Raw genomic sequence first — 27,384 nt, 5'->3', positions numbered from 1 at the left:
AAAAGTCCCAGCGGAGTGCGCTACCACAAGGTTCGGCAAGACCCAAATACTTGTACACAATCGCTTAAGCGCACATCCTATTTCATATAAAAAGTCCACATAGACATCATTCAGCAGTTCTCAATGCTGTTCTCATATGAATTTCTTGATCTCTTATGCCACCATCACCATGGACTCCCAACAGTAAACAGACTCACCAGATGTATTGGCCACTAGATTCACCAGTCTAGCAGTTTCCAATACATCTGGTGAGTCTGTTTACTGTTGGGTGTCCATGGTGATGGTGGCATAAGAGATCAAGAAATTGCATATGAGAACAGCATTGAGAACTCCTGAATGATGTCTATGTGGACTTTGTATATGAAATAGGATGTGCGCTTAAGCGATTGTGTATAGTATAGTGTACTAAGAAAAGGGTTATAACTGCAATGTTCAAAAATCGGATGGAGGAGCACCCATGCAAGGCAGGAATAATAGCGTGCCTAAGCCTCGAGTCCCAGTACCATCGGGATTCCTTAGTCCAATCCACAAGAAAGGCTGGCACCACAAAAGTAAAAATCAGCCATTATTAGTTTGTCATTAAAATGACATAAAAGTCAGCAAAAAGATAAAAAATGGCGATGGCAGCGACAGCCCGCTGTTTCGAGCTGGCAAGCTCTTTTTCAAGCCACCTGTCGTTCTGGCCACAGAGTTAAATTTACAGAAGAGAAAGTGGGGGGGTCAGGTGATCCGTACACACAGAGATTGGCTGCTGCCCCTCCCAGCTTTTTATCTGAATATTTCATGTGGGTGATGATGGGATACAGGGTGGGATTTGGACAGTTTTCCCCATAACATTTGGAGGTGTAGGCAGAGCATTGCGGGCGTTTCAACTCGCCTCCCCCGGGATCCAGACGCCGGCAGCCATTCCCCTTCCGGTCCTTGGTAGCTTTGGATCGCTCTGAAATCGCTGGCAGTCGTCGTGATGACAGCCGGCGATCTCACTATAGGGTTACACAGCGCCACCTGGAGGATGGAGGGAGAACAGCAGCGCTGGATCCCAGGGAGATGAATAAGTGCAGGGGCTGCTGCAGGCTCTCTGAGAGTATATAATTTTATTTTATTTTATTTTTTTTTTTTTTGCTTTTAGGGTCTAAAAGCTAATGTAAAAATTGTACCGCTTTTAGACCCTAAAATCAGGAGTGAATCATACCGCCTGGTAATATAAAAGAAAAATGTATATAATAATTATTTTTAATTTTTGTTTGTCAAGACATTATCAGAAAAGCAGAAGTGGGAGAATGCTCACTGCCATTCAGGATCAAAGGATGTAGGCGCTCCCTGCACTGGCATTATTTGTAATAATCCAGAAATCATATCAGTTGGTGAAGATGGCCGAATAAATGTTTTCAGAGCTGACAGCAAAGACATAGTACGGACAATAGGTAAGCTCTATTACTTAAAAATAAACTTCACTTTTCAGTTAATAAAATACTTTTTTTTTTTTTTTTTTAAAGACTGCTTTCAGTACGGCCCTATATTACAGCTTGCTTACTAAATGGTTTGTGTAGTCTACCATAATGGTCAAATGTATGTGCCTAGTTTAAAGGAATACTATTGATTAAAGCATTTTTTTTTAAATGCTGTATGTTAGGGCACACATTACCACAAGTACTAGGAGCAGTTTCCTTCCTCACACAGCTCTGCCTCTCTACTGTAAAATCCTCAGTGTTGGGCTCTTAAAGAGCTAGACCAGGCATGGGCAAACTCTGCCCTCCAGCTGTTACAGAACTACAAGTCCCACAATGCATTTGCCTTTGAGTCATGACTGGCTGTCAGTCCTGCAATGCATTGTGGGTCTTGTAGTCCCTTAACAGCTGGAGGGCCAAGTTTGAGATTTCTGTCAGATGCCTGTCAAGTCGAATCTGACAGTGTTCCTTGTCTTCTATACTCTGACTGATACTGCCTTTGTACACAGCATATCTCCCTCTCATAGCAGCCTATGAAGTAGATACAGCCTGGAATGTAACTTCACAAGAAAGTCAGTCAGGAATAGTGTTAACACATCTCCCTGCTAGTTATATTACAGCTCATCTAGTTACCTGTTACCTCCTCAGATCAGCCTCCTCCTCCTGTCTACTGCATGCGACACAGTGAAGTATATTTGTGAGCTGTGTGAGGAATGAAGGATGATTTTTAAGCAGGGAGAGAGAACTGGGTGAATTAATAAAGTGCCCCTAGCACTAGTGGTAATGTGTACCCTAATACAGAGTATTAAAAAAGCAGTTTTAATTGACAATGTTCCTTTTAACCACTTCCCGACCCCCTAACGCACAGGGGCGGCCGGGAAGTGGAGCCCGCAAGGACCAGCTCACCCACAGAGGCGGCGGTCCTTGTAAGGGCATGGGCGGAGCGATCGCGTCATCCGTGAAGCGATCCTCCGCCGGCGCCTGTCTCCGATCACTCGCCGCAACATCCCGCCGGCCATACGGAAGCGCTGGCGGGATGTTAACCCCGCGATCGCCGCATACAAAGTGTATAATACACTTTGTAATGTTTACAAAGTGTATTATACAGGCTGCCTCCTGCCCTGGTGGTCCCAGTGTCCGAGGGACCACCAGGGCAGGCTGCAGCCACCCTATGTCGCACCCAAGCACACTGATTTCCCCCCCCCCCCCCCCCCCTGCCCCAGATCGCCCACAGCACCCCTCAGACCCCCCCTGCCCTCCCCCAGACCGCTGTTTGCACCCAATCACCCCCCCTAATCACCTATCAATCACTCCCTGTCACTATCTGTAAACACTATTTTTTTTTTTTTTATTCCCCCACCCCTCAGATTCTCCCCAGAACCCCCCCCCCCCCCCCCCCCGTGTACTGTATGCATCTATCCCCCTGATCACCTGTCAATCACCCACTGTCACTGCCACCCATCAATCAGCCCCTAACCTGCCCCTTGCGGGCAATCTGATCACCCACCCACACCAATAGATCGCCCGCAGATCCGACGTCAGATCACCTCCCAAGTGCAGAGTTTACATCTGTTCTCTACCCTAAACACCCACTAATTACCCATCAATCACCCCCTGTCACTGCTACCTATCAGATTAGACCCCTATCTGCCCCTAGGGCACCCAATCACCTGCCCACACCCTCAGAATGGCCCCAGCCCTGATCACCTCGCCAGTGCATTGCTTGCATCTATTCCCCCCTCTAATCACACCTTGAGACACCCATCAATCACCTCCTGTCACCCCCTAGCACACCTACCCATCAGATCAGGCCCTAATTTGCCCCGTGTGGGCTCCTGATCACTCGGCCAAACCCTCAGATCCCCCTCAGACCCCCTTCCGATCACCTCCCCAGTGCATTGATTGCATCTATTTTCCCCTCTAACCACCCCCTGAGACACCCATCAATCACCACCTGTCACCCCCCTAGCACTCCTATCCATCAGATCAGGCCCAATACAACCTGTCATCTAAAAGGCCACCCTGCATATGACCGGTTCCACAAAATTCGCCCTATCATAGACCACCTGTCATCAAAATTTGCAGATGCTTATACCCCTGAACAGTCATTTTTAGACATTTGGTTTCCAGACTACTCACGGTTTTGGGCCCTGAAAATGCCAGGGCGGTATAGGAACCCCACAAACTGACCCCATTTTAGAAAAAAGACACCCCAATGTACTCTGTTAGGTGTATGACGAGTTCATAGAAGATTTTATTTTTTGTCAAAAGTTAGCGGAAATTGATTTTTGTTTTTTTTTCACAAAGTGTCATTTTTCACTAACTTGTGACAAAAAATAAAATCTTCTATGAACTCGCCATACACCTAACGGAATACCTTGGGGTGTCTTCTTTCTAAAATGGGGTCACTTGTGGGGTTCCTATACTGCCCTGGCATTTTAGGGGACCTAAACCGTGAGGAGTAGTCTAGAAAACAAATGCCTCAAAATGACCTGTGATTAGGACGTTGGGCCCCTTAGCGCACCTAGGCTGCAAAAATGTGTCACACGTGGTATCGCCGTACTCAGGAGAAGTAGTATAATGTGTTTTGGGGTGTATTTTTACACATACCCATGCTGGGTGGGAGAAATCTCTCTGTAAATGGACAATTGTGTGTAAAAAAAAAATCAAACAATTGTCATTTACAGAGATATTTCTCCCACCCAGCATGGGTATGTGTAAAAATACACCCCAAAATTATACTACTTCTCCTGAGTACGGCAGTACCACATATGTGGCACTTTTTTACACCCTAAGTACGCTAAGGGGCCCAAAGTCCAATGAGTACCTTTAGGATTTCACAGGTCATTTTGCGACATTTGGTTTCAAGACTACTCCTCACGGTTTAGGGCCATTAAAATGCCAGGGCAGTATAGGAACCCCACAAATGACCCCATTCTAGAAAGAAGACACCCAAACGTATTCAGTTAGGAGTATGGTGAGTTCATAGAAGATTTTATTTTTTGTCACAAGTTAGCGGAAATTGATTTTAATTGTTTTTTTCACAAAGTGTCATTTACCGCTAACTTGTGACAAAAAATAAAATCTTCTATGAACTCACCGTACTACTAATGGAATACCTTGGGGTGTCTTCTTTCTAAAATGGGGTCATTTGTGAGGTTCCTATACTGTCCTGGCATTTTAGGGGCCCTAAACCGTGATGAGTAGTCTTGAAACGAAATTTCACAAAATGACCTGTGAAATCCTAAAGGTACTCATTGGACTTTGGGCCCCTTAGCGCAGTTAGGGTGCAAAAAAGTGCCACACATGTGGTATCGCCGTACTCAGGAGAAGTAGTATAATGTGTTTTGGGGTGTATTTTTACACATACCCATGCTGAGTGGGAGAAAGATCTCTGTAAATGGACAATTGTGTGTAAAAAAAAATAAAATTGTCATTTACAGAGATATTTCTCCCACCCAGCATCGGTATGTGTAAAAATATACCCCAAAACACATTATACTACTTTTCCTGAGGACGGCAATACCACATGTGTGGCACTTTTTTGCAGCCTAACTGCGCTAAGGGGCCCAAAGTCCAATGAGCACCTTTAGGCTTTACAGCGGTGCTTACAAATTAGCACCCCCCAAAATGCGAGGACAGTAAACACACCCCACCACAAATGACCCCATTTTGGAAAGTAGACACTTAAAGGTATTCAGAGACGGGCATGGTGAGTCCATGGCAGATTTCATTTTTTTTTTTTTTTTTTGTCGCAAGTTAGAAGAAATGGAAACTTTTTTTTTTTTTTTTTTTTTTTTTTGTCACAGTGTCATTTTCCGCTTACTTGTGACAAAAATTAATATCTTCTATGAACTCACTATGCCATAGGTTCTCAACATGTGGTACGCGTACCCCAGGGGGTACTTCTGATGGTTCGAGGGGGTACTCAGGCTTGACATACTTGCACAAGAATAACAAATTTAGAGTTTAAGAAAATGATAAACCTTATTTGAACAACAAATTAGTATTTTAGCTAATTAAAAGCAATAGTAAATGCTTGTTTAAAACCAATTATCATGTACTACGATTAAATATATATTTGTCAAGGGGTACTTGTGATAATGTTTACTATGCTAGGGGGTACTTGGTGAGTACAGGGTTTTAAAAGGGTTCCATACCAACAAAATGTTGAGAAACATTGCACTATGCCTCTCAGTGAATACTTTGGGATGTCTTTTTTCCAAAATGGGGTCGTTTGGGGGGTATTTATACTATCCTGGAATTCTAGCCCCTCATGAAACATGTCAGGTGGTCAGAAAAGTCATAATGCACCATAGTTTGTAAATGCTATAACTTTTACCCAAACCAATAAATATACACTGAATGGGTTTTTTTTAATCAAAAACAGGTTTGTCCACATTTTTCGCGCTGTATGTATACAGAAATTTTACTTTATTTGAAAAATGTCAGCACAGAAAGTTAAAAAAATCTTTTTTTGCCAAAATTCATGTCTTTTTTGATGAATATAATAAAAAGTAAAAATCGCAGGAGCAATCAAATAGCACCAAAAGAAAGCTTTATTAGTGACAAGAAAAGGAGCCAAAATTCATTTAGGTGGTAGGTTGTATGAGCGAGCAATAAACCGTGAAAGCTGCAGTGGTCTGAATGGAAAAAAAGTGGCCGGTCCTTAATGCTGCATACACACTTGAGATAAAAGTCTCTGGAAAAGGCAAGATCACAGACCAATTATACCCCATTCCATGTAGTATGAGAGCCATACCTTCACAGTCTATTCTATGGAGCTGCACTCCCCATCAGATAAAATCTTTGCAAGATGCTGCACACAAAGATGCCCGTACACATTCAAGAGATAATTATCTGCAAAAGATCTCTTCCTGCAATAGATCCATTCCTTCAAAATGCATTCATAGTCTATGAGATCTGCAGATCATCATACACACCTTGTTTAGCAGGCAATCATCTGCAGATCAGATCCACCAGGATGGATTTTCAGATCTGCAGATGATTGCCAGATATGCAGATGAAGTCTGTTAAACAAGGTGTGTATGAGGATCTGCAGATCTCATAGACTATGAATGCATTTTGAAGGAATGGATCTATTGCAGGAAGAGATCTTTTGCAGATAATGATCTTTTGAATGTGTACGGGCATCTTTGTGTGCAGCATCTTGCAAAGATTTTATCTGATGGGGAGTTCAGCTCCATAGAATAGACTGTGAAGGTATGGCTCTCATACTACATGGAATGGGGTATAATTGGTCTGTGATCTTGCCTTTTCCAGAGACTTTTATCTCAAGTGTGTATGCAGCATAAGGGGGGTAAAGCCCACGGTCCTCAAGTGGTTAAAGTGGATCCGAGAAGAACTTTTGCCCTCCTCATTTATGAGCCCCTTGCACACTGCTTATTGTGCATTCTCCCTTTTTTTTTTTTTTTTTTTTTTTTTTTTTTTTTTTTTTTTTTTATATTTAAAATGCCTAATTTTGCTTTAAATGGTAAAGCCACGCCTCCCCCCAGTCTCCCAGCGCCTCGGCGTCAGGTCCCATGCAGCTTTGAATCATGGGACCTGATTGTGGAGAGGAGGAGGCTTTCTGTGAAGGGGCCAGCTTAGGAGGAGGCATGGGCGTTCCAGACGGGCTGCTGAAGTCACACGATACTTGTGTGAGCAGCATCCCCTGTCAGCTTTGCTGAACCGAACAGAGGCTTAAACGGCAGTGTTGTCATGCACGTTCCTCCCCCTCCCTTTCCCGGCTGATTCAGAATCCCCTGGCTGTTGTTTCCCAGCAGAATGTGTAAGGAAGCAGCAGCACGTAGCCTGTAGTTGTATATTGCAAATGAGTCAGCAGCTGCCTTGGATAAAGACGAGTGGCTGCTTTTTCCTCGTGGTGCTCTCCTCTGAGCCTGTATCATACATTACACTGTGTTCAGGCAGGAGACACACAGCGCTGGCTCTACCTGAACTTTTGACCCTCTGTGTGCCGCTGCTCTTATCTCCGCTGCCCCTCATGTGCACAAATTATGTGTTGCTGTCAGCCAGAACATCACCCTCTCCTCTCCAGCCCACTCAGGATACCAGAAACAACAAGCGAAAAGATCAAAGAGACACAGTAGAAACCTGGAGGTATGGGAAGCAGTGAAAGTGAATGGGAGTCTTTTTTTGTGTGTGTAATTCCCAATAACAAATCTCTCCCCCATTCTTTCTTCTATTCCCCACATATCTCTGTCACTTCCTCTCTCTCTTTCTATCTTCCCCATATTTCTCTCTCTCTCCCTACAGATATCTTTCCCCCCTCTCTTTGCTTTCCCTTAAAGTGTACCAGAGACATTACATTCTGAAGATTTGATACCCAGGGCTTTCCCCAGCCTCAAAAGCTCATGTGAGTCCCTTGGCGTCCTCCCGTGGTCTGCTGTTCAGCCACAATCAGCCCCAGTAACAGGCTCAGGCGGGGCCAGTCTAGGTCTTCTGCGCATACGCGGTCCTCTTGCAGCGTATGCGCAGTACACCTGGACTGATGCAACTGAAGCAATTACCGTGGCTGAACGGCAAACCACATTAGGACGTTGAGGCAGTTATGCCTGTCTTCTTCCACAGTTTGTGTTCCAATACCCTGCTTCCTTTCACACAGGAGAGCCCCAGCACACACTGAGCATGCACGGGATTTCGGAGGCAAGGGGAGGGGAGTGTAGGGGAGTGGAGTTTGCACAGTCTGAGGTGTGGAGATAAAGATAAGATTACCTGTGTAATGATTACATGCAGAAAATGGCAGCTCTCATTGTATAACAGGAAAACATATTTATATACTGATGAAGCGGTTTGCTGATAGTTTACTCTGTAAACCATCTAAACTTAACTAAACTAAATAAAGACAAATTACTTTTTATAGTTAGTTTTTCACCTCGGATCCGCTTTAAAGAGACACTGAAGCGGAAAAAATTATGATTTTGTATGTGTAGTACAGCTAAGAAATAAAACATTAGGAGCAGAGACATAAGTCTCTAATATTGTTTCCAGTACAGGAAGAGTTAAGAAGCTCCAGTTATCTATGCAAAAGAGCCATTGAGCTCCACAACTTTCAACGTCGCTGAGAGCTTTGTCTTATGAAGCTTATTATCTCAAGTGTCAGTCATTGTATTTTTTTTTTCCTCTGCAGAGGACAGATCAAAAGTTTGCTAGCCTGCTCGGTAAAATCATTTAGAATGCTGAGTAGTGTGTAAATTGCAAATATTAGCGAATGATGTAATGTTATAAAAACACTATACAACTGAAAATAAAATTGAGAATATTTTCTTTGCTACTAATGTTTTAGTAATTATCCGTACTACACATACAATTCAATATATCAATTTTTTTCGCTTTGGTGTCTTTTTAAAGGAGTTATCAGGCATTTATATGGAAAATAAGTACTACTTACCCGGGGCTTCGTCCAGCCCCAAGCTTCCAGCATGTCCCTCGCTGCAGCTCCGCCTTCAGCCGTTCGCCGCCGCTGCCTCCCGGTCCCCGGTGATGACGTCAGGCGCATTTCCCCAGTGGAAGGATAAAATGCGGCCCTGCAGCCACAGAAAGTTTTACTTTATATGGCTGATAAAAGGTTAATACAGTTTTGCAGTCTAATGTAATATATAGATAGAAATGCCTTACATTCCTTTTAAGACAATAGAAGACAAATAACATTTATCTCGCATTTTTCTCCTGGCGGGCTCCAAGCGCCAGAACTGCAGCCACAAGGGCCTGCTTTATAGGCAGTAGCAGTGTTAGGGAGTCTTGCCCAAGGCCTCCTACTGAATAGGTGCTTTACTGAACAGGAAAAGCCGAGATTTGAACCCAGGTTTCCTTTGCTAGAGGCAGAGCCCTTAACCTGTACACTGAGGGCCCCAACTTAGCAGACCTTTGGGCGCACCATAGATCGTAATGTGAATTATGGCTATAGCCGCGCTCAGAAACTAATTTGGGCACTGGTGAAAGACTGAGTCCAAATTGCTTAAAAACTGTGTAATTTGTTTGCCAGCAATAGCTGGCAGCCGAATTATGACACTTCCCCACTATCCATGGCGGTCTGGCGGGGGAATAGTAATTGGCGCCTTCAGGACCAGAGTAAGCCGTGTATCGACTTCATCCTGCACCCAAATTTGTTGGCACCGATTTTACATGTATCCGCACAAGCATCAGTCAGCATGCAAACACTTTTTGTGCTCCAGAACATAGAAATTCTGGGTTTTAAAGGACAAATGTAGTGAGGATATGGAGGCTGCCATATTTATTTCCTTTTAACCACTTATGTGGTTAGCAATGGTATATCTACGTCCCGCAGGACTTCAGTTCCTGCCCAGGGACGTAGATATTTGTCAATAGCTGCAGATGGCAGCTGCTCGCTCTCGTGCGCGGGTACTCGCAGCTATCCATTACTGTGGAGATAAATGAATGGGTACACAGTTCTAAGTCCCTGTGTCAATGATCGCCAGCATCATTGAAATATCTGTGTCGTATCTTCCGGAGTAACACGTCCACTTACTGCTTCCTGTTTAGAGTACTTTTAGTACGCTGATAGGAAATAATGCACTAAGACATCTTGTGGCCAAATAGTAAAATTACACCTACATTCATATATTTTTATAGAAAAAAAAAAAAAAGACCCACCATTACATTTTAAATTACGGTAACCCCTTGCCTTTCATTGTCTCCCATTGTTACATAAATTATATGCATATGAAAAAGACAAAAAAAAAAAAACATAGTTACCTTAGGGACTGAACTTTTTAATATGTATGTCAAAAGGGTATATTTATGTTGTTTCTTAAGAAATGATGGGCTTGTAATTAGTGATGGACGCAAAAATGAAAAAAAATGCACCTTTATTTCCAAATGAAATATAGGCGCTATGCATTGTACTAGGGCAGTGATCTGCAAACCTGGCTCTCCAGCTATTAAGGAACTACAAGTCCCAAAATGCATTGCAGGAGTCTGACAGCCACAGACATGATTCATAAAGGCAAATGCATTGTGGGACTTGTAGTTCCTTAAAGCAGAACTGTAATTTCACAAAAAAACGGTTTTACTTACCTGGGGCTTCCCCCAGCAGCCGTTCTGTCGCACGCCGGTCCTGCACAATCCTCCATTCTCCCTCCGCAGGATGCTATAGCGGGCGGGAACGCAAACAAAACTACGCGTAGCCCAGGCCGCGCAGGCGCAGTGGTAATGAAACTGCACTGCGGCGGAAGAATGGAGGCTCGTGCAGGAACGGCGCGGGACAGGATGGCTGCTGGGGGCTTGGGGAAACCGAAAGTAAGTGAAACTTTTTTTTTTTTTGTGCAAAATTACAGTTCCGCTTTTCACAGGAATAAATCATTCATCTGCCGTGGGGATGCAGCATATTTACTGGGACAATCATGCAGAACAGGATTATATGAAAAAAGCAGATAAAAAAAGAGACTTCAGAGTCTCTTTAACAGCTGGAGAGCCAAGTTTGCAGATCACTGTTCTAGTTGCTGGGCAACTGTAAACACATGACGAACTCAATAGTTGCCGGCATCTGCGCTTAGCTGTTCCTGCAGGGAGGAGAAGGAGGGGGCTCCTTTCTCTGTGAGTGAATACAAGAAGCATATAAATAGATCAGCCGTTATCCCTAACTGAAAACTATGTAGGCAGGACTTCTGTTTGTGAAATGCAAGTAAAAAAAAAAAAAAACACCCCTATCAAATGGATTAGCCTCCCAATCCGTCATTCGTCACTGTTTATATTACATGTTGTATTGAGGAAAGCATTCATTTTTTTTTTTTTTTTTTAAACTTTTTGCACTATTTTAGAAGGATATTTAATAGTTTATGCATAAACCACTTTTTTTATTTTTTTCATCATTCGCGGAAGAACCCCTTTAATAATTAGGACAAATATGTGTGGGTTTTAATTACAGTAACATGTATTATATTAAAATTATAATGGCCGAAAAATATTTTTTCTTTTTTCCAGTTTAAAATGCATTTAGAATAAAATAATTCTTAGCAAAATGTGCCACCCAAAGAAAGCCTAATTGGTGGTGAAAAAAACATTAAGATATAGATCGTTTTGTTGTGATTAGTAGTAACGTTTTTGGCGAATGAATGGCAGGAGCGCTTAAAGGTGAAACTTGGTCTAGTACAGAAGGGGGAATCCCCCTCTGTAACGAAGTGGTTAAACAATACCAGTTGCCTGGCAGCCCCACTGATCTATTTGGCTGCAATAGTGTTGGAATCACACCAGAAACAAGCATGCAGTTAATCTTGTCACATCTGGCAATAATGTCAGAAACACCTGATCTGCTGCATGCTTTTAAGGTAGCCATACACTGGTCGATTTGCCATCAGATTCGACCAACAGATTCCCCTCTGATCGAATCTGATCAGAGAGGGATCGTATGGCTACCTTTACTGCAAACAGATTGTGAATCGATCTCAGCCTGAAACCGTTCACAATCTGTGGTGGTGCTGCCGCCACTAGTAATGGTATATAGTAAAGCCACTAGTAAAGCCTTGATATATCCTCGGGATAAAAGGAATTTATCTGCTACGGAATGGCGGGCCTTGAAATGGTTGAAGTCCCGCCGTGACTTGACTGTCAAAAAAGCGGACAAGGGGGGGAATATTGTCGTGATGTCCACAGCTAGTTATATCAATGAAGCCATGAGGCAGTTGGGGGACTCCAATACTTACTTAAAGTTAGAGAGGGATCCCACCTACCAGTATCAAAATCAACTGAGGAACCTCCTCAGAAAGGGAGTTCAGGAGGGGTTCCTCAATACTAAACTGGGAGAAGACTTGTTCTTACCCTATCCTAAAAAAACAGTGATCTATATCCTGCCCAAGGTCCACAAGTCCCTGGTGGACCCCCCGGGCAGGCCCATTGTCTCTGGAAGGGGCTCAGTTACTGAGCCCCTTTCTAAGTACCTCGACCATGTCCTTAGACCTCTGTTATCTTTTGTGCCATCTTATTTGAAGGACACCACCCATGTCCTGCAAATGGTACAACAGTTGGAGTGGAGGAAGGGTGACTGCCTTGCCACCATTGATGTGGTGAACCTGTACAACAGGATACCGCAGAAAATGGGGGTTGAGGCAGTCCTCGAACACTTACATGACTGTGGTTGGAAAACTGACGCAGAAAGTCGGTTTCTGGGTGATTGCCTTTCGTTTGTCTTAGATCACAATGCCTTCAGATTTGAGGGGAGGTGGTATAAACAGATAGCTGGTACAGCAATGGGAACAGCGGTAGCTCCAACTTTCGCTAATCTGTTTCTGGCGAAATGGGAAGCAGAGTATATCTATGGGGAAAGAAATCCCTATAGATATGATCTGAGGACATGGTCGAGGTATGTGGACGATGTGCTTGTCATTTGGGCGTCCACCAGGGACAGGTTCGACCGTTTTATGCAGTACCTGGATGATAATGTGTTGAATATGCGGTTCACAGGTGAATGGGGAGGTGATCGGGTCGCTTTCCTTGATTTAACACTGGAGGTACAGGGGGATACCCTAATAACTAAGGGGTATAGGAAGAGCACAGCGACAAATTCGGTGCTACATAACGACAGCTATCACCCCCCCCATGTTAAATCAGCCATCCCTTATGGCCAATTTTTGAGGTTAAAAAGAAATAATACTAATGACCAGGATTTTGAATTACAGTCAGGTGAGATGTACCAGAGATTTTTAGAGCGAGGTTACGAGGCTGCCGTCCTTGATAGGGCTCTGGAGAGAGTAAGAGAGCAGGATAGGAACCAGTTGCTGGAGGGGGCGGAAGACCAGAAATCCCCAGAAGTGAGAGCAAAAGACAAGGATAACTTCATCTTTGTGTTTGATTACACACCTATGTCAAGAAAAATTAAGGAAATTATTTCCAAAAATTGGTCCATCTTAGAACGTGACACAGGATTAGGAGATAAGGTGCTTAAGGCACCTACTATAGCTTACAGAAAGGGGTTTACCCTGGGTTCTGTGGTTACTCAAAGCGAGCAGATTCAACAGCATCAGGACAATTGGCTAAACAATCGAAGAATTATGGGTAGTTTCCCTTGTGGTTTTTGTCCCACTTGTAGCCATATGCTGAGAGCATCTAACGTGAGGTTAGGACATTTGGACGTCCAGATCAAACACTTTATTACATGTAGAACCGCATTTGTCGTTTATGTGCTCTTCTGTCCCTGTCTTCGATATTATATCGGTGAAACCACGCGTCCTATGCGTGAAAGACTTGTGGAACACATCAGGTCTATAAGAAAAGGTGAAGGAGGAGTACCTAGGCTGGTCGAGCATTTTAGTGTAGCGCACGACAGCAACCCTTCACTGTTGAGGATGGTGGGTTTGGTGCATGTCCAGAATCCCAAAAGGGGAGGGGACCGTGAGAAAATATTGTTGCAGCGAGAAGCTTATCTAATCTCTAAAACCGAGGCCATGGGTCCGTTAGGTTTCAATGACAAAAATGACCTTGCTGTGTTCCTTGAAAGGTAGATAAAAAATGACATAGGTTTTTCTTGCTCCTAATGTAAATATTAGATATGCATTTATAAATTTGCTGTAAGGGAATATTTGAGGGAGGGTCTTTGTATGGGAGGGGCTATTTAATTGGGAGGGTGAAGCGAATGGTCGAGCTAATTCCAATATGGATCTCCTTGATATACTTCCTTCTTGGGCTGAATCTGTGGCGTTGCTTTCCTTGTTTCATTACACTTGGTGACCTTTTCTCACCTTTCGCTAATGGTTTCTGTAATTACTTATATGTATGAGCTACCGTGCCTCTTATCCTGAGTATTCTTCCAGGTTGTGTGCACAGGCCGTCAGGCCATTGCTCCCCCTGGTTAGTCAGTAACCCTGTACTAATTAGCAAAAAGTTTTTTGCTAGGGATTGGCAGCATGATGTATCCCACGCGGATGAATGGACGCATGGCATGCGACATTCAGCCGTGGGAGGCAGCCAACCCATACATGCCGCATGCGCATGCGTATTTTTGTACGCATGCGGCCGCGTCATGCGTACGGGACAATCTGATTGGCCGGTGGGATCATGTGAGCGCACCCGGAAGTTCTTTAAAAGGGAAGCGCTGTCTTGCTGGCGTGGAGCTTCTGTCCCACGCTGCCAAGATCTGAAGGGTCCTTGATGATGCATCTCTGATGTGAAACAATTGTCGACCAAGGGGTCTCTATGCTGGGTGCACCTGGATGGGGTGAAGTATTGCCTTTTTGCTGTCAAATCTGTTGGAATGTTGCCTGCAATGCATCATTAAACACAGAGGTGTGCATTTTACTGGTGCCCACGTTTTTCTTTGCCTGTGATGAACAAGATTGAACTGTTGTTTTCTTAAACGTGGAGGCACAGAGAAGTTGCAAGAGCTGTGTTGGTTTCAAGTTATCACCTGTTTCTCCACAAGGCCTCATTGTGTGCACACACCACTGTTTTCATCTTTGAATTTGCCACTAGGAAGTTTAAACAGTAGAGGGCGCTCTACTGTTTAAACTTCCTGCCGGGCAGGAAGAAGTGAAGCATGCCGGAGACCAGAGCGGAGACGAAGCAGCAGTGACCGGGGGCAGTCGCGTCGGCGGAGCAGGTAATGTATTGTTGCTCTATTGCGTCGGTCGTCGGGCACTCGAACGCCGCTAGCGACGCGCTCCCTACCCGCGGGCGATCAACGGTAATTTTCCGCACGGAGCGATCGACTGGATCGGACGAAATAGATCGAAATTTGGCGTGTAGCGGGAACGATGTGACAGCAGATTCGATCCGAGTGATCGAATCTGCTGTCGATCTGGCGGGAATCAGCCTAGTATATGGCCAGCTTAAGCCTGTGACTAAAAGGATTAGAGGATAGCCAGGCAACTCATATTGTTTACAAGGAAATAAATTTCAGCCTTCATATTCCTCTCGTGACAGTGGTCCTTTAACTAGGTATGGTTGCTCCAACACATCCAACAATAAATCCCCAGAGTTTCTAACACCTTTCCATGGGATTAACCAGTTGAGGAACACAGGCTTATACCCCTTTAGTGACCAGGTCATTTTTTACAATTCAGCACACTGCAGCTTTAACAGTGTGCTGCACGGCCATACAACTTGGCACATAAATCTCGCCCCCTGTTTTTGCCACCAACAGAGTTTATTAACTTTTTTTTTCCTTTTTTTTTTTTTTTTTTTTTTTTTTTTTTTTTTTATAAAAAAAGCCTATTTTTCTTTTTTTTTTATCCCTCCCCCGACAGCCGATCCCTGCGATCACCTCTCATAGGAATCAGCCTATGAGAGACTATCATTTGTGATCCTCTCCTGGGGACAGCTCAGTGACAGAGCTGTCCCCCGTACAGCGCTGCACTAGATCGCAGTGCTGTACAAGCATTTTCTGTGTTTTTTTTTGTTGTTGTTGTTTTCTCAGCCTGCCAGCCGCGAACTGGCAGGCTGAGAAAACAAAAAAAACCAAAAAACTCAGCGGGGATGCGCGTGTGATCCCCGCTAATATCCGCCCACAGGACTTGACGCCGGTCGGCGTTAGGTGGTCCTAAAAACTAAAACCCTTCCTCCTAAGCCTTACCAGTAGCAGCTATTGGTGTTTTGCCAATTTCAGATGTTCTTTGCCCTCTGCAGGATGTAGACTGTAGGAATGTTATAGTTACAGTCACCAGAAATGTTGGGTTATCATAACTATATGATTAAGAACTTTTCGTTCACAACACATACAAAAATAGCCTGTTTGGGTGCTAATAAGCGTTCATCTGGTAAATCTGCTGGTTCTCTGCTTTTGGATGGTTTTACTGTTTTGGTTCTAAATATCTTTTCTGTGTGACCTAACATGCTCTAAGGCCTAGTGCACACCAGAGCGGTTCTGCTGCGGTTTGCGATCCGCTTGCGGGTGCGGATCCGCTAGGGTAATGTATTTCAATGGGCTGGTGCACACCAGAGCGGGAGGCGTTTTGCAGAAACGCATACTCCCGGGCTGCTGCAGATTTTGGATTGCGGATGCGTTTCTGCATCAATGTTAAGTATAGGAAAAACGCAAACCGCTCTGAAAAACGGCACTTCAGAGCGGTTTGCCAGGCGTTTTTTTGTTACAGTAGCTGTTCAGTAACAGCTTTACTGTAACAATACATGAAATCTAGTACACCAAAAACGATTCACAAAACCGCAAAATGCTAGCTGAAACGCTACAGAAAAATAACAAAAAGCATTTCAAAATCTGCTAGCATTTTGCGGATCTGCTAGCGGTTTTTGGTGTGCACCAGGCCTAAGGCCTGGTGCACACCAGAGGAGTTTTTCTGAGCGTTTTGAGTTTTTAAATCTGCTGCTAATGTTATCCTATGTGTCTGTGCACACTGGAGCAATGAGGTTTTGTAAAAAAACACCATAGCATTACATTGGGAAGAGCTTTTGAAACCTCTAAAAGCTCTTCCCAATGTAATGCTATGGGTTTTTTTTTTACAAAACCTCATTGCTCCAGTGTGCACAGGCTAAATGTAAACACAAGCGGAAATAATCCGTAAGGCAGATCGGCGATCCCCGGCCAATCAGCGGCCGGGGATCGCCTCCATGTGACAGGGGACGTCCTGTCACTGGCTGCACAGGACGGATAGCGTCCTGTGCAGCCCGGATCACCGGGAGGGAGAGGTAGGAGAGGGAGGGGGGTGAATGTTGCCGCGGAGGGGGGCTTTGAGGTGCCCCCCCCCCCCCCCCCGCAACTAGCCTGCACGCAGGAGCGATCAGACCCCCCCCTGCACATCATCCCCATAGGGGGGAAAAAAGGGGGGCGATCTGATCGCTCTGCGTGCACCCTAATCTGTGCTGGGGGCTGCAGAGCCCACCCAGCACAGATCACAACAAACAGCGCTGGTCCTTAAGGGGGGGTAAAGGGTGGGTCCTCAAGTGGTTAAAGAGTAACTGTTAGGCATGAAAAACAAAATCAATTCTCTATTCTATCCGTTGATCATATAAAAGGAATGCTAAAAAGGCAATGCATAACTTTAAATCAATCTTACTTTTTTTTATTGCAGAGCTTAATCCTCATGTCCCCAGCTCCGTAGTACGCAGCTAGTAATCATCCACAAAAGAGAAGTTGCAGTGCAGGCTGGGGCGAGGGGAGTTTCTGCACAGACACAACTAGTTCAGCCTGATTGGCTGCAGCCTGTGTCACTCTCACTCCTTTTCCTCTCATTGGCTGCCTCCCATGACTGTCTGTGTCTGCCCCCTCCCCACACTCCAGCCCGACAGGCATTTCCGCTGATTCATGTGAGCTGTGGCCGCCACCACCGCATCGCATCCATGGGGCCCCCCGTCCCTGCTATCATTTCCTTAGGGATTGCCTGCATTTACAATCAACGCTTGCTATTGGTGTGGGGTGGAGGGGGGAGTAAGGGAGGGAACGACCTCACCATTGGCTTCAGCTGGAGGGAGTAAAGATGGCCCCTGCCAGCAAACAGAATTCTCTCCATTTACCTTTTTTTTTTTTTTTTTTTTTTTTTTTTTTTTTGTAAAGTTCACTGAAATCAACACTTGGACCATGCAATACACATGTTATGTATGTAGAGCTAGTATTTATCTACTCATAAATATGCTGTTTTTTTTATCTGGCATAGTATGGCTGACAGCTCCTCTTTAACAAATAATTATAATTTTGATAAGCATTTCTACAATTGTTATGGTGCATAAAACATTAACACAAGTACTGTATATTGTTATTTAATTAGCTCTTTGCTGTCGGGGAATATATGGTTTCAGAGTTTTTCAGTGTACTGCCAGTCTGTAATATTTGTTGTTTTTTTTTTTTTATAGGACATGTGGAAAATGTTCTTTTGGCCACCTGAGATGTTTTACTACAGTAAATGTAGGGAAAATGTAGAAATTGCTCAGCTCATCCACAGACAGTAGCTGGAAAAACCACATATGCAGTAGATTCTCTAATAAGACACTGACAAGAACACATGTATTCTTGTTTCATTATTTTAGATGATGCAGACAGCAGTACCATGCATGCGGTGACTTTTCTTCGTACCACTGAGATTCTGACTGTGAATTCCATTGGGCAGTTAAAGATGTGGGACTTGAGGCAACAAGGCAATGATCCTACACAGATATTCTCGGTGTGAGTATTATTATTGCATGAAGCACTATCGAAGCAATGATGAGATAACCAATTGTATCTATAGTCCTACTGCTAAATAAGACATTACTAAAATCTTATGCTAGGTACACACGATGAGATTTTCTAACAGATTTATTGTTAGATCGATTATTTCCAACATGTCTGATCTGACTTCCGATTGATTTTCCAAAGGAGTGAACAGAAATTCAATCGGAAATCCGTTCGGACACGTTGGAAATAATGTGACAGAAAATCGAATTGTGTGTACCAGGCATTAGTTTTATTTTGTTTAAAATAAAAAATTTAAGTTTAACTTACACTCTGAACTGTTGACCTCTTATCTATTTCCTGCACTCAGTTGTTCTCTGCCACGCAGTTTTATGGCTAGTTAAAATTTTTCAGTGAGAGTTACCCTATATTACTAAGTCCAACTGAACAAAAGTGTCATTGCCATCCTAGTTCTGTGTGCACATATCTGTTTATGTTGGAATACATTTTGCTTGTCATTTATTCCTACCATGCTGGAGTGCCTATGACTGATTCCTACCAGTATGGTTGCCGTGTCGCTCGAGTCTGAAAAGGTAGAGGCCCCGCAGCAGCACTCTTGTTGGTTGCATTTGTAAGCAAACCAGAATTTTATTAGCATTTTCTTAAGTATCATACCAACACGATTAACCCTCCTGGCGGTTTGCAAAAAAATCGCCAGGGGGCAGCAAATCTTTTTTTTTTTTAATTTTTTTTTTTTTTTCATGTAGCGAGACAAAGTCTCGCTACATGATAGCCGCTGCTCAGCGGCATCCCCCCAGCCCCTCCGATAGCCGCCGGCGATCGGAGATCCCGTTCAAAGAACGGGATCTCCCGGAGGGCTTCCCCCGTCGCCATGGCGACGGGGCGGGATGACGTCACCGACGTCATGACGTCAAAGGGGATTCCGATCCACCCCATAGAGCTGCCTGGCACTGATTGGCCAGGCAGCGCACGGGGTCTGGGGGGGGGGGGGCTGCGGCGCGACGGATAGCGGCGAATCGGCGGGTAGCGGCGGCGATCGGGCACTGCACGCAGCTAGCAAAGTGCTAGCTGCGTGCAGCAAAAAAAAAATTATGCAAATCGGCCCAGCGGGGCCTGAGCAGTGCCTTCCGGCAGCTTACCCCGAGCTCAGCTCGGGCTTACCGCCAGGAAGGTTAAAGGGGTAACTGCTGTAGAAATTTACTAACAGCCCACTTTATTAACCTCCCTAACGGTAAAGACGAGCCTGACTTGTCCAACTAAAAGATGCTAAAAGCGATAAGGACGATTCAGGCTTGTCCATGCCATGAGGGAGATTTAAAACGTCTCTGCTCCACCAGCTCTGTTTTTTTATTTTACTTATATGGGATTCCCTGGGATTGCTGGATGCCTGTCGGCACACTGTGTGTAGCGATCTGTGCTGTCATGGTGTGCAAACAGCCATCCTAGGGAATCCCACATGCGGAGCAGCGGCGGCGTTCCTGCAGTAATTCTCCCCCCGCCCACAGTGGCTACCCTCCTTGCAGCGACACCCTTTCCCTTCTTACTCTCCCTGCAGTGATCGACCCACTCACTGTGACCCCCCCCCCCCCCCTCCCCCTTCCTTCTGAGATCCCTGGCGCTGTGCAGCAAGTGAGGATTTACTCACCGTGCATCTGTCCAGTGGCAATCTCACACCCTACTCCGCTACGTACAGCTCCATCTACTGTCCACAGCATCGGGATGCGACTTGATGATGTCATCAAGCCACATCTTGGTACTGTAGACAGTAGACCGGAGCTGTGCAACGGAGGAGGCTGTGCAATTGCCACTGGACAGAGGCACGGTGAATAAATTCACACTTGCTGCACAGCACCGGAGAGCGGGGGGGAGCACCTATACTAGGACAACTGTACTGGTTTACCTATACTGGGACACCTACACTAAGGCACCGCTGGCTTGCCTATACTGGGACACCGATAGCTGGCTAACCTATACAGGGGCTTATACTCACCATTGACTTGTTGATCCCTCATCGTGTACCTCCGATAGCTTCCTCCGTTTTTTCCATTTGCTTTTCCCTCGTTGCTGACATGTTTAGTGGAGAACTGTGTTGATGCGCAGCGTCCTCATCTGGTGGCAAATTAATTAACTTTTTTTTTTATTCAATATTTTAAAAAAAATATCTTATTTAAAATTAACCACCTCAGCCTTTAGTGTTTTTTCACCTTATGCATCCGAGCACTTTTCACCTCCCATTCATTTGTCAATAACTTTATCACTGCTTATCACAATGAAATTATCTATATCTTGTTTTTCTCCGGCACCAATTAGGCTTTCTTTAGGTGGTACATTTTGCTAAGAATTATTTTTTTCTAAATGCATTTTACCGGGAGTATTAAGAAAAAAACTGAAAAAATTCATTTCTCAGTTTGCCCATTTGTCCCGGTTATTACACTATCACAATGTATGGCTCCAATATTTTATTTGGAAATAAAGGTGCATTTTTTCAATTTTGCGTCCAGCACTATTTACAAGCTTATAATTTAAAAAAATATTAGTAATATACCCTCTTGACATGCATATTAACCTCTTTCCGCCCGCGTCACACCGATGGGCGTGGCCGAGGCGGCAACCCCAGGACCGCCTAACACCGATTGGCATAAAGTCCTGGGGCCAGCTAATGCAGGAGATCGCGCGTACGCATCTCCTGCTTGGGGGGTGGAGCTCCGCCCCGCCTTCAGTCTCCAAGCGGCTATTGCCGCTCGGGAGACTGTTAGACGGCGTGATCGCCGTCTATTTCTATGTACAGCGCTGCGATCGGCTGTCCCCCTGCCTACAGCGCTGCGATCGGCTCTCATAGGCAGAAGCCTATGACAGCCGATCGCCGCAATTGGCTGGCTGTCAGGAGGGAGGGAAGAAACTTAGAGACAGGTATTTTTATTAAAAAAAAAAAAAACGGACATAAATATTTATAAAAAAAAATAAACATCCCCCATGCGATCAGACCCCACCAACAGAGAGCTCTGTTGGTGGGGAGAAAAGGGGGGGGGGGGGAAATCACTTGTGTGCTGTATTGTGCGGCCCTGCAGCTTGGCCTTAAAGCTGCAGTGGCCAATTTTACTAAAAATGGCCTGGTCACTTGGGGGGTTTAGCCCTGCAGTCCTCAAGAGGTTAAAGTTCAGACCCTTAGGTAAGTGCCGGTTCACACTTGCGTTTTCTGCAAATGCTGACCGGTGGCACGGATCCGGTCCGTTCTGAGAACATCCGTTTGCCATCCGCATCCGGTCAGTTTGCATCCGGATTTACTTCCGTTCTACATGCGGATTTGGATCAGTTTTCAAAGAGGGGTCTGGAAAAGCGCTGGGGTCATTTTTGGAGAGAGCCTGCTGTGTGGACATCATCCTTGGAGAGAGAGACTGCTGTGTGGACCATTGATCCAGTGGTCTGCGTGCCCCTTGTCCCGCGGGGCTGCGCCTGGACGGTCGGGACCTCGGAGTATTCCCTGGCCTCCCGGGTACCTCTGGGATAGGCTGGGGGCTGTCCGGCGCTGGGCACATGTTTCGCTGTCCAGATGGCCGCCTGTACCATAGAAACCCCACAGGAAATGGGGTAGGACGACCGGCTTTCATCCGGAAGTCTGCTGTGCACTTCCGTTTCTCATTGGTTCCTGTTGTGCTGGGTAATTTGTCCGGATCCGTTCCGGCGGCGGTAAACGGAGGTCCCAATCAGGAAAAACTGCGCAGGTTGGAAAAATCCGGACCACAATCCGCATCCGGATGCGGACGAGTGCGTACGGATCCATTGATAAACAATGGACCCTTTCTCGTCCGTTCTGTTTCCGCAGTATGCGGTCCAGCTGCGGTCCGCAAAATAATGCCAATGTGAACCAGGCCTAACACTTTTTTGTTGTTGTTGGTTTTTTTTTCATTATAAATGTATTTTTTATTTGGGTATTTTTGGGAGATTGTGGGAGGTAAACAGTTAGTTTTAAATGTAATTGTGGGGCAGCTCATTAAAAGAAAAAATGTATGTAGATGTAGTATGTACACTTACAGGACACCTAAAAAAACGAGGGGATGTGTAACTTAGAATGGTCACGGCTTCTCATTGAAGCCAGCGATCGTTCTAACAGAGACCCAGATCAATGAATGGGAACTGCGTTCCCATTCATTGATCTCCAGACTAACGGGCATGGCAGCGGGGCAGCAGCTTTTTGGGCGTAGCAGCTACGTCCAAAAGGCTTTAATGGTTAAGAACCACTTTTTGCACAGAAATCCTGGGGAAATTGAACGCCAGGTTGAAGAATTGTGGCCAGCTTTGACATTTTGCACCATCCTGTCACCACTGTCACTTGTCACAACACTCAACAGATATTTTGGTATTTATATAATACCCACCTGATGCACATTCACCATAATATGAAAAAGGGCAAGGAGCCTATTTTTTCCAAGATAGCTGTTAATGCTGTTTTAGGTAAAAAGTTTGAGTAAAAAGTAACTTCTGTTTTTATCCCCTTGGATTCTACAGGGCAAATGAAAGGGTTCCGTTGCACTGCCTGGACAGGCATCCAAGTCAACAGCATGTTGTAGCAACAGGGGGTCAAGATGGCATGCTGTGTTTCTGGGATGTTAGACAGAGCAAGATGCCAATATCTCTGCTCAGTGCTCACAATGCAGAAAGTAAGTTACCAGTTTCTTGATTCACCTTTTTATGCATGTGCATCTAACTGAAAAAACAGGTTAAAGTGTACGTGAAGGGAAGAAGTGCCTCTAGGGGAAACTTACCTCCTTGGGGGGGGGGGGGGGGGGGGGGGAAGGGGAGGGTGGAGAAGCCGCTGGATCTCAAAGGGAACCTTAACTGTAAAAAAAAAAAAAAAAAAAAAAAAAAAAAAGATGCGTTTTACTTACCTGGGGCATCTACCAGCCCCCTGCAGCCATCCTGTGCCCTCGCAGACACTCATGGCCAGCTAGTTTCGTTTTTGCCGACTGGGAGTCGGCCGGCCACCATGCGTATGCTTTACGCGTGACGGTTATAATGCGTAAAATTTTACGCATCACAGGTGTAATTTTTACACGTGACGGTTGTGATGCGTAAAATTTTACGCATTACACCCGTAACGCGTAAAAATTTTCTTGTTGATGTCTGCAATAGCTTCCTGCACCAGCAAGGATGCGTAAAAACGTATGCATGGCGGCCGGCCTACTCCCGGTCGGCAAAAATGAAACTAGCTGGCAGCGGGGGGCCAGAGGAGCCATGACTGACTGCGAAGGCACAGGATGGCTTCAGGGGGCTGGTAGAAGCCCCAGGTAAGCAAAACTCATCTTTTTTTACAGTTAAGGTTCCCTTTTTAAAGAGGCTTCTCTCGTCCTCTTTAATAGAGGGTATCCAGCACTGGAACACTCAAACATTTGCTCATCAGGGCTGTATGCATGCACACTAGCTGCTCTTCCTTGAGCTCCAGTGGAAATAGCCAAGTGCAATCGGGTCTGCCCTACTGCACAGGCGCTGGCAGCCAAAGGTAAATACTGACGCAGATGGTTTTAGTGCATGGTGCTCAGCTCTGAAACTAGGCATCCCAAAGCAGTAATGTTACACTGCATGGGGTGCATAAGGGTAATTCGGGGCTTCGGCGATTGCTGGCCTTGAATTACATCTCCCTCTGAGTTGCGACAAAGACTCAGAGGGGGAGTAGTATTTTACACTGCCAGGGTTTTGAGTGGCAGCAATAGGCTCACCCTGTGCCCAGCTCACGGAGGTCGGACACATACGTACACAAATCTTGTCCATTTGTGCTCCAGACTGCCAGCACTGGATTGGGCTAGTAGAGGGAGACTGGGGAAATCTCATTAGAATCCAGAGGCTTCCCCCTCCCTAGGTAAGTACCCCCAGGGGCACTTTTAAAAAAAATATATATTTGTAAAAATTAAAATACATATACAAATAAGTACATTTCTTACAGAGTAAAGTAAGCCATAAATTAATTTTCACCTATGTTGCTGTCACTTACAGTAAGTAGTAGAAGTCTGACCTTACAGACAGGTTTTGGACTAGCCCATTTCTTTATGGGGGATTCTCAGCATGGCCTTTATTCCTTATAAAGACACTCTGAAAAGGATTCATACAAAGATGCTGGCCAGTCTCCCTGCTCACTGTACCCAGATTTGGCAGTTGGACAGAGCAACTGCCATTCATAAAATGCTTTTCAAAATAAAGAAAACCCTGAGAATCCACCAAGAGTAGATGGGACTAGTCAAAAACCTGTCGGTTCTGTTGGCTTTCTACTGCTTACTGTAAGTGACAGCAATATAGGAGAAAAGAAATGTATGGCTCATTTTACTCTGGAAGAAATGTGCTGCTCATTTGTACATGTACACATGTATTTTAAATGTTACAATTTTCACGATGGTGGTCCTTTAAGTGGTGAAACTGATTACAGTATAATGTTTCTCTCTTATAGTGTGGGAAGTTCATTTTCATCCTTCAAAACCGGATCACATATTCACATGTTCTGAAGATGGTTCTCTTTGGCATTGGGATGCATCAGCTGAAAATTTAGAACGACCTTCTTTTCTTGTTGGTAAGATATATATATAGAGTATGCATCCGAGTGTTTTATAACTGCATGTGTGTACTTTTGTAGGGAGGCAATGTATTAAAAGCATAGCAAGAGTAAATGAAGAGATCTATCCATGGCAGTCAGATTTTATTGATTTTTCTTTAGCCCTAGAATGTAAATAAAAAAATTACCTCAAGTTTGGTAGTGTGAGAAGATCTGTAACTTAGGTGGGAAATTTTTGTTTAGAAATCTGTCTCCATAAAAGTAGTGTTGGGCACACCATACCCTCATGAGCATTAATTGTACAGAAAGACCTCCGTTACCTGGTGGTACTCAAGCAAGTTTGTCACTCCATACTGGTGCGCCTAAAACTACACACACACAAAAATGTTATGCTTGACCGTTCAATACCCTCAGTTCTGATGAGGTACTGTACCCCCCCCCCCCCCCCCCCCAACCCAGGAGCAGTGGCAAAAGTCCTGTCTTATGGGCCAGGCAGTACACTGATGACTACTGATGGCACTCATTTATGTCTCTTGAAAATTGTACAGAATGTTCGCTCCGGTAACAGCTAATGCAAGTGGATATATGCAAAAAAAAAACATGGCTTACCCTCTCTGCTGATAGTATGCTCTGCAAAGTGAGCCACTTGCACAGGCAAAAAAATTGACGCTTAATTGGACATGCAGAAAATTGCATGTGAAATTTGCATAGATAAGTGTGAATGCTGAGATGGAATAATCAAACTTTTTTTACTTTTTTTTCCCCCTCACTTTGCAGCATTTCCCCGCAGCATTGCATGATTTTGCATGCAACTATTTGCAGCATTCTATAGATCAACACTTCACTATTCACTGGTGTGCACTTTGAAGAGCAAGTGTATATAAGGTTTTGATTTCAGTTTGATGTAGGTTTGGGAGTTTCATGTTAGTCTTACTCCAATTTCCCAGCGAGTAGCACAGCTGGGTTACAGACCGATTTCAAACTGTGTACATTATACCGGAAATACAAATGTCAAAACACATGCAAAACAGTTATGGCAAAGATGTTTTGTGCTTGAGTTACCGTATTTTTCTGACTATAATATACACTTTTTCTCCCCCAAATGGTGCGTAGTGGGTTAGTAAAGTGTAGTATAGTTTGTGGGGGAAGCAGGGGTTAGTTTAGCTTGGCAGTGTAACTTAGGCAGAGACATCCTGGGGGATGGACGCACCTCTGTTTAGTATATTTTTTTCCCTATCTTTTGCCCTTTAAACCTAGGTGCATCTTATAGTCCGAAAAATACGGTACATATGAATTTAAATTGAAGTACAATGTCGTTATCCCTAAAAAAAAAAAAAAAAAAAAAAGTCTCTAGGCTTGATGATTTCATTGTAGCAAGCAGATTGTACCAGTTCTGAAAAAAATTAAAAAAAAGAGATAATTGTATGGCCTAACTGGACTACTTTAGCAAGCCAGTTTGAGTCACTTAGATTATATAACAGGACAATGAGAATAACATGAACTGCTTTCTGTTTTTAATACAGGAGGAAGAGGAACCTCACACTTGTCTCGTAGCAATGCTGGACAGTCAGTTAGCCAGTCTTTGATGACCGCTTGGCTCAGCAGTGATCCTACAAAAGGGAATCTAGAAATAACCAACCTGCTACCCACCTCTGTACTTTCTGTAAACAGCCTGGATGCTGTAGGAGAATACCTTGTTTGCGGCACAGATGCAGAGTCCATTTATGTCACCAAAAGGCTGTTTACATAAACTGTTAATTAAAAATATAAAAGCTTAAGTGTTGTAATGTCTACTTCTGCTTACACTTTGTGCTTGACAGTTAGAATCTCTGTAAACTGGCTGTACTTCTTGTCCTTTACTGTGGCACCTTCACAGGACTTGCAACAGGGAGAGAGGCTCCATCTCCAACCAGGACACAGACAGCCAGAAGTATAGAGAGTTAAGGGAAATGTGGAATTCTGTGAATTACAGTTACAGTGGCGCTCACTGTGTAATTTGGGCGAGTATCCCTAACAGTTACTTTTTATATTTGTGTTTTCTTCTGATTTCTACAGGTATCTTCACTTTTTAAATTAAAAATGTATTACTCTCAAAACTGATATTGTTGATTGTCAAGTTATTCTTGTATCCACATATTCAAGAAATTGCATTGTTCTCCAACTTCCCCAGCAACAAAACATGTTGCGTTGTGGGCTAGCGACAACTTTGTGCAGCCTTAGCCCCAAACTGGCACCTGAGGTATGCATTCCTGATGCCAGCTGGGGCACAGTCACACTCGTCATACCTGTGTACAAAGGGAACCTGA

The 27,384-nt window shown here is 44.5% G+C and overlaps 1 protein-coding gene across 1 annotated transcript in view; it reads left to right on the top strand.

Annotated features, from left to right (window-relative positions):
• The window catches only part of NUP43 (nucleoporin 43), a 34,041-nt gene extending 6,867 nt beyond the window's left edge, over window positions 1-27,174 (top strand). Inside the window, exons 4-8 of the mRNA XM_068279516.1 lie at window positions 1,253-1,424; window positions 18,396-18,531; window positions 23,047-23,198; window positions 24,977-25,096; window positions 26,602-27,174. Of these exons, the coding sequence (XP_068135617.1) occupies window positions 1,253-1,424; window positions 18,396-18,531; window positions 23,047-23,198; window positions 24,977-25,096; window positions 26,602-26,828 (807 nt within the window). The 3' untranslated portion in view covers window positions 26,829-27,174. The remainder of the gene's footprint in view (window positions 1-1,252; window positions 1,425-18,395; window positions 18,532-23,046; window positions 23,199-24,976; window positions 25,097-26,601) is intronic.
• The last annotated feature ends 210 nt before the right edge of the window (window positions 27,175-27,384 follow it).

The sequence above is a fragment of the Hyperolius riggenbachi genome, chromosome 4, assembly GCF_040937935.1.
Source record: "Hyperolius riggenbachi isolate aHypRig1 chromosome 4, aHypRig1.pri, whole genome shotgun sequence".
NCBI lineage: Eukaryota > Metazoa > Chordata > Amphibia > Anura > Hyperoliidae > Hyperolius > Hyperolius riggenbachi.
Note: the sequence above shows the minus strand (reverse complement) of the source record. Positions and strands in the feature narration are given on the sequence as shown.